Source organism: Oncorhynchus mykiss, chromosome 11, assembly GCF_013265735.2.
Source record: "Oncorhynchus mykiss isolate Arlee chromosome 11, USDA_OmykA_1.1, whole genome shotgun sequence".
Classification (NCBI taxonomy): Eukaryota; Metazoa; Chordata; class Actinopteri; order Salmoniformes; family Salmonidae; genus Oncorhynchus; species Oncorhynchus mykiss.
Genome location: NC_048575.1, coordinates 33,357,805 through 33,369,825, shown reverse-complemented (window position 1 = coordinate 33,369,825; position 12,021 = coordinate 33,357,805). Strand labels below are relative to the sequence as shown.

Here is a 12,021-nt window from a genome sequence, read left to right as displayed (position 1 = left end):
TTCATAAAGCGTCTCAGAGTAGGTGGGCTGATTTGGAATCAGGTCTGCCCCTGGCCAAACGATTTGCTCCATTATGATCTAAATGGCAGAACTGATCCTAGATCCTACTGAGGCTTTATGAATACAGGCTCTGCTATACTTACTGGAACATCTCACTCACACCTATTCTGTGTGTTCTCGTTCGTTCCAGCACGACGGTTATCGGATATCGGTGCAGCTGATCACGGAGGAGTGCGTCCACAAACTGGACACCAAGCAGCAGACCAACGCGCTGCTCAACCTGGTGTGGAGGGACTCTGCCAGCGAAGAGGTCTTCACCATGATGGCCTCCATTTGCCACACTCTCATGGTGCAGCACCGCATGATGGTGCCTAAAGTCAGGTCAGTGTTCTGCATCGGATCTAGTTACATTGAATGCATCCCCAAATGGCACCATTTTCCCTATATAGTGCACTCCTTTTGACCAGAGCCCTACAGGCCTTGGTCAAAAGTAGTGCACTACAAAGGGAATAGGGTGCCACACCTTGGTGTTTCACATGTATCTACGGTGCTAGTTTAACCACTTTTGTTTTATTTGAATCCTTTCATTTAGTTGTTTCAAAAACCTTTCTTTCTCTAGAATTTTAATGAATATTTAGCCTTTTAAGTCATTTTGCAGGAACTTGATGTGAAGCCTTTTTAAAAAAAATATTTTTTTGACATCATGAAAGTGGTTGTTCCGAATCAGCATTTATTTTAAAGTTGTAAGCAACTAATGTGAATAGCGATGAAGAAGCACAGCCATTATCTGTCGTCTTCACCCTAGTGGCGTTTACAACCGGTGGAGGAAGTACTAGGATGTCAGGGAAGCTCTGAAGCTGTCACTCCTTGATTAGGGTAATTAGCCCTGGTCTGGCTGATTGGGTTGATTGCATAAGGGCAGGATGTGGATGTGAGACGGGGGGGGGGGTCTTCCCTGGGCTTTATGGCACACACTGAGGGTCTCTGTCAACTCCTCTGGTTAATAGTTAGTAGAGCCAATGGAAGACACTACCTGTCTGTACTGTGGGGATGAGAGAGCGAGCGTGTTATCATTACTGATGCGTTGTTCTCACCTTTTACAGGGTGGGCAACAAAGAATGTGGCTATTGTTTAGGGATGGAGAGTTACCTGGGTCGTATTCACTAGAAACCAAACGAAAGCAAACAGGCTGGAACGGGAGGAATGTCTAGCTGAATTTGTCCGATAAGAAACCCTCATCTTCGTTGCGAAACGTTTTAAGTTGCATACATGTTTGTGACGGTTAGGAATGGTGTGCACTAAGGAATACAATCCTGTCTCATCTCATGCTAGACTTGATTCAGGCAACATTCAAGCTAACCTTTAGAACCCAAATGTCTCTCAAAAACGATACTAGAGAAGATGCATCGATTTGCTTACCAAATCAGTTGTTGGAAAAGGCCTAGAATCCTCCCTAAGTATTTTCTCTCATTTTTACAGCTTCCTTTCGTCCAACTGCTTCTACCATAAATTTTACCTCTTGTCCTCCATCATTATCGGATATCTGTACAAAATAATTAGCTCACTGAGGAAGATTAATTAGTGGCGAAGTGGATGGGATACCTTTACAAGAGGCTAAAGGGAGCAAATTGCATCCCGGGCCAGATTTACTGCGTTTAAAAAAAAAGAGCTTGTCTGCCTAGCCCGGCCCTCCCGTCTCCCACCTCGTGCCCGACGGCCAGCCCAGCGCAATGCCTCGGATAAATCTGTATATTTTTCTTTGCTTCCTTCTTCTTATTAGAGCTCTAATATGTAGGCCCTGTATTTTCAGTAAGATCTTTTACTTCAGATTTAATCATGCGATTTAAGATTAAAATAAATAAATAATTCAAACCGTTTTGGTTGCTATACTCTTTGTCTTTGTTGTTGGGAGGCCAAATGGGTATAATTTCAAGTGAATTGATTAATGTTTGGTATTTGTTGTAATTTCACTGATATGTTACTTAGCCTCGGCCTGAGGTGGCTCGCTGTCCCCAACTGATCTTCACTGACAACTGTAAGTGCTAGCAAGCCTCTGTCCTTAATTAGTTTTTGAGCGCTTGATGTGATTGTGGAGTTGACATGAGATAATGACGCTTGGGCAATGAGAACACACTCTTTCTACCACTGGCACTAACTCGCAGGCCCTTATGAATTAAGCTAGTTTAACATAAATAAAGCAAGTTATTATCAAATTACTATTTAAGGTCATTTTCGATTGAGCTGACATATGCAGCGTTTACCGTGAATGCAATCTCCTCTAAAGCAGGAACATTACAGTGCTATCGCGCTGTAGCGCAGCTCTTCAGTGGTTCAGATTGAATCGAGCCCTTTCCCTTTTATTTTGCCTAGTTTTCTCTATTTCTGCGAGCATACGTAAATTCTTTCATTATGTCTACATAAAATAATCTGTTTTGGCCATCAAGGTCATTTTTATGGACACACACACACACACACACACACACACACACACACAACCCTTTTTGATGCCTGTGATTGTATTTACTAGTGCCTTCATTTCCTGATTGAAATGGAGCTTTGGTTTCTGGCAGGCCGTATATCAGGCTGTCAGTCAGCATTTTATTGCTCTGTTGCCCATTTCAATCAAACACCCGGCCGCACACTGTAAAGGCCCAGAGCACTATGCTATACCCGGCTCCCGTCCTCTTTTGTACTGACGGATGGGGGGCCTTGGCAGAAACAATTTATCAAACATATAGAGAGTTGTCACTTGTTTTACCCCCCCCCCCCCCAGAAGGATCATTTACATTTTTCAGCCTTTCAAATAATCTCTGCTGCTCAATGGTGAACATTTCCTAAATGACACCCTATTCCCTATATAGTACACGACTTTTGACCAGAGCCCTATGGGCCCTGGTCAAAAGTAGTGCACTATATAGGGAATTTGGATGCACTCCTAGAGATTGGAGGCCGACACCAACATTAGTTTATTTATGTGAGATTCCATCCACTTCCCATTCCCCCTCTCTGTTCTGTCAAGTTTTTTTTTTTACAAGATCAGCTTTAAAACCATATCTCTCTGTTTTGTTTTCTCTTTCATGAGTTACAGACACTTGTTTTGCATCGTCTCTTGTTTTGTTACTTCTTTAAAAAAAAGTATTTGTTCCACATTTTAATAGGGTTTATGTTTTTTTTTTTGGTTGTATTTTGCTAGTTGTTTAGGATTAAAAAGAGGTGATTAACATCAATGCATTACATCAACCTTTACCTCTCAACATGTGAATAGAAGGAGATTTCCTGCCCTTAACAGGCTTCCTTATAGGTGACAATACCCTATCCCATTTGACAGAGGCCCATTTATAAGCAAGGGGCTTATATTTTGTTTTAAGCTGAATTACTGCATTGGCGTTACCTGTTGTTAACCCTCGGTGTTAAAGAAACACACACACAATCGAGCACCTTCACACTCTGGTGCTATGGGCCGTTAGTTAGGCCGGCCGGCCGGCGTGTCGGGATGAGGGCCCAGTGGAGCGTTCCAAATGGCACCCTATTCCCTACATAGTGCACTACTTTTGACCAGGGCACTATAGGGAATAGGTTGCCATCGTGATGCAGCCAGTGGCTCACCCACCCCCTCCCTCCCTCCCCTGTGTTCATGTAATTTAGGGAGAGTGTGGAAGCGTGCTGGCGCGCCGAGGTCATTGTGAGGGCTATGCCCCCCCCATCCCCTCTCCTCTATTGTCCCCATCGTTGCCATTAAGTTAAATGGGGCTCCTGCAGGAAGCCAGAGGGCCTGTTTATGACCCAGGGCCGAGCTCCTCCTCGCCAGCAACTAGTTTACTAATGGAAGGTGCCTTGTCTAAATAAAGCTTAATGGGTCGTTTAATCTTTTTTCGTCACGGAAAAGGGAGAGCGGAGAATGAAGGAGGAGAGAAAGGGCCAAGTAGGAAGATTCCTGGGGGATGCTGCGGTTCAACAGCTTTTACTAGTATTTTTTCCATCTTTATTTGTGTCCTCTAGTTAATTGGTCAATGTTGACGATCTCCGCCTTGGAGGGCATCGAGGCAGAGCGATTTATATGTTTACAGACAGACGAGTACATTGTCAACCCTTTTGACATATGTATCTTTTTAGGCCTGTCTTTTTTTATTTTGTCCCCTCCAGGCTTCTGTACAGTTTAGCGTTCAACGCACGTTTCCTGAGACATCTCTGGCACCTGATACAGTCCATGACTACCAAAATGATTACAGGGTGAGTTGATTGAATGTCGGTCAGGGGCTGTATGTATCAAGCGTCTCGGTTTAGGAGTGCTGATCTTGGATCAGGTCCACCCCTGTCCGTGTCATCTTATTCACTGTGATCTAAAAGGCCAAACTGATCCTAAATCTGAACTCCTGCTTTGAGACTCTTGATATATGCAGCCCCGAACACAGTGACAGACCTTGTGGGCTGTCGGCGAATGTAAGCCAATTCAATGTGCCCCGTTGGCATAAATTCCCAGGTAAATATAGCGAGTCTCTCTTTTTCTTCCCCCCCCCCCCCCCCCAGGTCCATGGTTCCGCTGCTGCAGGTCATCTCCCGGGGGTCTCCCATGTCTCTGGAAGACTCCAATCGCATCATTCCCCTCTTCTATCTCTTCAGTTCCCTCTTCAGTCACTCGCTCATCTCTGTGCACGACAGCGAGTTCTTTGGCTACCCCATGGAAGGTCATGGTAGGCCACTCCCTCTGTTCTATTCCCTATGCACTACTTTTGACCAGGGCCCATAGGGTGCCATTTTGGACGCAGACCGAGTCTCAAAATCACCTGCCTCTTGTTTTGAATCAGGGTGCAGCTGACATTGTATTTTACTTTGAATTTAAAGACTTCTACACATGTACACTGAGTGTTGAAATCATGAAGGACAACTTCCTAATATTGAGTTGCACCCCCTTTTTGCCCTCAGAAAGGCCTCAATTCGTCAGGGCCTGGACTCTACAAGGTGTCCAAAGCGTTCCACAGGGATGCTGGCCCATGTTGACGCCAATGCTTCCCACATTTGTGTCAAGGTGGCTGGATGTCCTTTGGGTAGTGCACCATTCTTGATACACTTGGGAAACTGTTGAGTGTGAAAAACCCAGCAGCATTGCAGTTCTTGACACGAATTGGTGCGCTTGGCACCTGCTACCATACCCTGTTCAAAGAAACTTCAAATCTCGTCTTGCCCATTCATCCTCCAAATGGCACACATACACAATCCATGCCTCAATTGTCTCAAGGCTGAAAAATACTTGAACCTGTCTCCTCCCTTTCATCTATTCTGATTTGAAGTGAATTTAAGAGGTGACATTGATAAGGGATCATAGACTGACCAGGTGAACGCAGGTTGAACCTATATCATGGATTTTTATTTTTTTACACTCAGTATATTTTTTATCCAGATGGATAGTCTCACAAATGTGTGTAATATTCAGTGAACAACCGTCCATTCCTCCTGTCCACCCATTTTCAGGCCACAGCAATACGTCCATGATGCCGTTCACATTGTCCGAGCTGGTCACCCTGTCTCGATTACTAAGAGACGCTTGTCTGGGCATTATCAAGCTGGCCTACCCAGAGACCAAGACGGAGCACCGTGAGGAGTACATGGCCGCCTTCCGCAGCGTGGGGGTCAAGACAAACACAGAGGTGCAGCAGCGCATCCAGGCCGAGCAGAAACGTTGGGTCCAGCTCTTCAAGGTGAATGGCCACCCATCGCCCTGGCATGGTCAGGGTCATATTCGGGGTCATATTCATTAGTCTCACTGTAGCAAAACATTTTGCAATGGGAAACGCATACAAGCTTTCTTATTGAACAAAGTTCAGGTAGTCCCTCCCTTTTTGACCCATTTGCTTCCGTTTCACTCCTAGTGAATGCGACCCAGGCAGTGGCTCCACATCTAATTGAGGGTTTTGATACGGTCCTATGTTTACAAACCTAATTCAGAAAACTTGTTTCATAATCCAACATTTAGATGCCTCCCAACTGGCTTGAGTCCTTACTCTTGTAACGGATTTGGAAAATGGTTACATGCTAGTGTATTCAGTGTCCTTTTGAATGCCCTCTTTTTAAAAGCACAATGCAGCCGTTATTACACTATCACATAATTTCTGGGTAACAATAAAGTACCTTACTTAATGGTCAAAAAGAAGCAAAAATGGCTTCTTAGCAAAGAGCTATTTCTCAAGCAAGACTTTTGTTAGGACTGTCTGGAAGTGGTTAGAGTGGGGATGGGAAAACTGAAAAATAGCTGTTATTGGCAGAGAGGTTTGGAACTCTCTTATTGGTCTATTAACTAATTTACAGCATAGTGACATCACCATGGAAAGCCAAAACACCATCCCACTAAAACAGGCTGAAGTTTAAGTTGGTCTTTTCAAACTGGTCTTACACTAAAAGGGCATTATCATAATTTTCACAATATTTTTCCAACTTCATAGTGTGGAAATATATATGAACATAGAAAAACCATGTTTTTGACTGCACTGTGCCTTTAAAATGTCTTATTTTGACTTTGGTTTCTCAAAATAGCTTTTACAAAAATGTGTCGATCAGCAACAGAGCATGCATGGCTAAATTCACACCAGGAAGAGCAAAGGGGGTTGAATGAGGACATTCATTGTCTGTTTACTGAAAGGAAATGAGGCAGATAACAACATGAGGTTAATTCGCCACTCGTCAGGCCTCTCTCTCTCTCAACTTTACCTCTCTCCCTCACTCTATCCTCCCCCTCTCCCTCCTCCTCTCTCTTTCCCTGAAACGGTAATTAAGCGACTTCGTTCCTGGCTTTGAATTTGAGAGAGGACCTCGAAGGTGAGCGATGCTTTCTTTCAGCCGAGGTGTTGGCCGTGTACAAATGCGGCAGGAATTTCATAACAGACCGAGGAGCGCGAACACGTCAGCTAAAACGACCCATTAAAGAAGTGGGAGAGCAGAGGAAAGGCATTTTCCAAATTGAACGGGGCTGGATTTACAGTCGCTTTAACGCCGCTGACCCCCTAACACGCTAATGTTTGGTTCGAGTCATCAGCCGTCCCTCGACCATCTTTTATCACCCCCATTGTCGAGCTATCTATATAATTGAAAGAAGTTAATTTAATGAAAATGATCAACTAAGCTTGTATTAATATTGCTAATGGACCTTCTCTTCTTGGCTATGTTTGGAGAGGGATGTCATGGTGGAGTTTGAGGAAGGCCCATTAAGGTGTGCACTTAACCCGATGGGCTAATTAAGGAATGCTTATTCATTCCTCGGAGTAAGGGGCTAAGTCTCCGAGCCCATCGTCCGCGCCACGAACAGTGTTTTGCACTCCCCATTATTACTGAGAATACCGACTCCAGTCGTCGCTGATCGCGAGATTGATCGAGTCCCGCATGAAAAGGTTGTGCGTTTAAAAAAAACAACAACATTTCCATTCAAACGGTGTTGCCTGCTTATTGTGTTCAGTTGTTTCAAGGTAATTACGTGTCTGACTACTCCTCTTAGCTAGTGCCGGTAATGACTGTGGAGTGAGATTATGGAAAGGATCAATATAGACGTGACAAGTTCAGTCTTTACAGTGGAGTACTTATCAACTTCTGTCTAACATTCATATCCCAACACTGCACACAGTAAGACATGGGATAGGAGGCAACAAATCTATGTTTTTCACAGGACAGTACAGGAACCTGTTTTTAGGACAGGACAGTACAAGATTACATTTTTTTTGTTATTGACGTACTGGACAGGAATAAATATCCCAACAACTCTCACTTTTATTTGTTGTTTATTGCTATTTATTTTGCAGGTCATCACTAACTTGGTAAAGATGGTGAAGGCTCGTGACATCAGACGACCATTCTGTCCAGCAGGCCATTGGCTGGCTGAAGAGGTCAACATCCGAGCAGATAAGGTAACCGTGCTCTCGGCCATTACGTCCAATTTTTATGTCCAATTACATGGACATTCATTTTGTGAGGTCAGCATACAAAATACACTGAAACAATACATTTATAATACATGCAATACAAAAATACTGGGAAGTGACCATACATAGTCCCTGTGGCATACTGTCAGGCCATGTGTCGGGTCCACGTTATGCCCTATGTAGGATGTTGTTAGTGTGGTCCTGCTGACTGGAGCCGTGCTCGTCCCCCTCCAGGTGACCCAGTTGTACGTCCCGTCAGCCAGACACGTGTGGAGGACGCGGAGGATGGGACGCATCGGGCCCCTGCAGTCCACACTGGATGGTACGATGCAATATAGTAGCCCCAAAAAGTAGTTCCTGTTATGCATTAACAATGACGGTGGGAAACCCTGTGCATCCTAGCTATCTGGTATATAACTGTGCATATCCAGCTGGTGTTCGCATGGGGGGGGGGGGGGAGTGTGTCATGTTTTCCTATGGGAAACATGAACAGTTCCCTGTCTTAGTAATACGTGTCTTTGGCATTAACCAACCACTGATGGTTGTCACAGCTTTTTAGAAGTACAGTGAAACACCCTAATTGGGGTACAGGGAACACTGTGTGACCTCTGGTAAATGAAGCGCTTAGGTCAGCTCCGCTGTAACCTCAGGTTTGTTGTTTTCCTTCGAGTCACTCCAAAATGCCTCAGCGAAGTGCCAGGGAGGGCAATGGGTCGAGAGAGACAACCAGGCTCTTATGCCCTTTAATTTAGAGCTGCATCGCGGGTCTCCGGCAGAGAGACCTGGTGTGAAAACAAACAGAAACAATGCGTGTATGATCTGCCTAATGCCACTCCAGCCAGCCCCGATACCTGGATCAATTCAATTAGCCTGAGAGTCCTGATGAGCGCAGCCACATCTGGTTGTATATTCGTCTGCCCTTTCTTCATTTCCTTAAATGGACAGGCCCCTCGGGTGATGAATGGCCAACGTATTGACCACTCCGGGCCATATTTCTCCTCAAAGATGGAAACCTGATGGGCGAAATGCAGATGGGATTGACTAATTGAGCAGAAGAATTGAGCTCCAAGGGAGACAATGAAGGGGTGGAGAATGGCGGTTTAACTTTTCTTTTGTGACAGTTTTTGGTTCTAAACGGTTCCGAATGACGAGTTTAATACAAAACAAACGTCCACTTAATGGAAATGTCCGGGCATGTTGGACGGGCAGTTCACAGTTGCGTTAATTGAAAGTGTGTTAGTGAGGAACGGGGAATTGTGGCAAGATTGAGCACTCTTTAATGGGCTGCCTGTAATCAGTCAGCTGGGTGGAAAGAGGGGGCCTAGCAGGTTTGTAGTCAGGTAGGGAGTAGGGTTAGCAGGCATGCAGGATGGGGGGAAACTGGAGAAATGGAAGGATCTGGGTGTGGCCCCCTCCATGAATACGCGTCTGGGTTTTTCTGTTCAGTGTTTGTCATTAGGGAGATGCAGGTCAAGAGTGTGGGGTTTCGATTCTGGTAGTGGGAAAGAGAAACCTCGGTGCGGCCTGGTCAGCATCTATCCGAACACTGTGTGGTCATGGAAACCCTACATGGGGCTTTTAGGAAGCCCTACATTGGGCTTTTATTAGATGGATGAATTAGAGCCGGATGGATGGATAGATAACTAGATGGCGAATCAGATTGATGAATGCTAGGATAGTGTGGATAGATGGGTTAATTCATGAAGTGAAGATGGATGGATAAATGAATAAATAACTAGATGGATGGGTAGAAGACGGACAGATTGACTGTTACAGAGCAGTTTAAGCTAACGTTGTACTGTGTTGTATGTAGAGTCATGCACGGGTCAGCTTTTTGGAGCCGGCCAAGTCAATTCCGAGCCCCACCCGATATCTGACATCAGGACAGATTTTTCTCCACAACCTGACCCACCTGCATAGAATTGTTCTGAGAGCCGATTCGTGACCTGCCAGATAAAACATACATTTCTTTAGTTGCTTTTATGACTCCAGAGTAGTAAACTATTAGTGTATTCCCCGCATGAATGAATTTGTCTGCATGTCTATTCAGCGTTTGGATAAAAGGAAACCATGCCACAAATTAAGAACGATAGGGCCTATCTTTTTATTTTCACGATGCGATGCGGCACATTGACAACTCAGATCTCTTTGAAAAAGAGCCTTCTAACTAGCCTTCTACTCACCTAATGAAAGCCTATAGCCGACATAACAAAACAATACCATGACATTCAATATTTAGATAAATAGTTTAATTGAAACTTAAATCAACAATTCCCAGAATCTAATAGGCTATAGGCTGCAAAAATAGCCTACATTTAGTAGGCTACTCAAACTTTTACCAGCCGCACCGGTTAAAATTTTATATGGCCTGCATATGGTCAAAAACTGGTACGTACGCGCAATGCTGTCGGGGGTACATTCTTTTATTTTTATAGATATATATTTAAATATATGTATAAATGTTTTCAAACAGTCTTTCAACAGGTTTTTTTCTCACCTGAGTAGCCTTGTTTCACTGCCAAAAATAATATTAAACCATCTAGTGTTCAGCGAAATAACAACACAATGTCAAATACAGGTAGCCTAGTCAAATAAGTAACATCCAAACACATTAACCGTTACTCTCTCACGGGAATTCCACTAAGGGTCCGTATGTAGACAAAAGTATCTGCTGCTCATGTTGGTATCTGTACTGATGGCTCAAAAGCCATGACAGGGAGACATAGTGGAGTGGTAACCCGCATGCAAGCAGTTGCTCCTGACGCCACTTGGGTACACTGCAGCATCCACCGAGAGGCTCTTGCTGCCAAGGGAATGCCTGACAGCTTGAAAGACGTTTTGGACACTCCAGTGAAAATGGTTAACTTTGTTAAATCAAGGCCCCTGAACTCTTGTGTATTTTCTGCACTATGCAATGATGTGGGCAGCGACCATGTAACGCTTTTACAACATACAGAAGTGCTCTGGTAATCAAGGGGCAAATTATTGACAAGTTTTTCTTAATTGAGAGACAAGCTTAACGTTTTCTTTACTGACCATAAGTTTTCACTTGTCATCAAGCAAGCGGTCAGACGAGTTTCTCACACGACTGGCCTATCTGGGTGATGTTTTTTCTCACCTGAATGATCTGAATCTAGGATTACAGGGGCTCTCCGCATCTATATTCAATGTGCGGGACAAAATTGAGGCTATGATTAAGAAGTTGGAGCTCTTCTCTGTCTGCATTGACAAGGACAACACACAGGTCTTTCCATCGTTGTATGATTTTTTTGTGTGCAAATTAACTCAATTTACGGACAATGTCAGATGTGATATATGTCAGATGTGATATAGTGAAGCACCTGAGTGAGTTGGGTGCGCAATTACGCAGTTACTTTCCCAAAACGGATGACACAAACTGGATTTGTTATCCCTTTCATGTCCTGCCTCCAGTCCACCTACCGATATCTGAACAAGAGAGCCTCATCGGAATTGCAACAAGCGGTTCTGTGAAAATTGAATTTAATCAGAAGCCACTGCCAGATTTCTGGATTGGGCTGCGCTCAGAGTATCCTGCCTTGGCAGAACGCGCTGTGAAGACACTGATGCCCTTTGCAACCATGTACCTATGTGAGAGTGGCTTCTCGGCCTTCACTAGCATGAAAAATAAATACAGGCACAGACTGTGTGTGGAAATTGATTTAAGACCGATTCTCTCCAATACAATCCAACATTGCAGAGTTATGTGCATCCTTTCAAGCACACCCTTCTCATTAACCTGTGGTGAGTTATTCACAATTGATGATGAACAAATAAGGTTTTATATGTAAGATGGTTAAATAAAGAGCAAAATAACTGATTATTATAATATTATTATTTGTGCCCTGGTCCTATAAGAGCTCTTTGTCACTTCCCACGAGCCGGGCTGTGACAAAAACTCACACTCATTCTTATGTTTAATAAATGTATCGTATAGTGTGTGTGGCTGACCCTGGTGCTAGAGGGGGTACGCAGCTGGAGGTTGAATGTTTGAAGGGGTACGGGACTATAAAAAGTTTAGGAACCTCTGGTCTAAATGAACGACAGCCTGAATAAAATGTCATTTTTAACTGATAATTAACTGAATTATCTAAACAAA

The 12,021-nt window shown here is 44.0% G+C and overlaps 1 protein-coding gene across 1 annotated transcript in view; it reads left to right on the top strand.

The window, feature by feature from the left end:
- The window catches only part of LOC110535591 (ubiquitin-protein ligase E3C), a 40,583-nt gene that overhangs the window by 6,261 nt on the left and 22,301 nt on the right, over positions 1-12,021 (top strand). The window contains exons 11-16 of the mRNA XM_036935319.1: positions 191-381; positions 4,144-4,230; positions 4,528-4,691; positions 5,470-5,696; positions 7,785-7,889; positions 8,139-8,226. Of these exons, the coding sequence (XP_036791214.1) occupies positions 191-381; positions 4,144-4,230; positions 4,528-4,691; positions 5,470-5,696; positions 7,785-7,889; positions 8,139-8,226 (862 nt within the window). The remainder of the gene's footprint in view (positions 1-190; positions 382-4,143; positions 4,231-4,527; positions 4,692-5,469; positions 5,697-7,784; positions 7,890-8,138; positions 8,227-12,021) is intronic.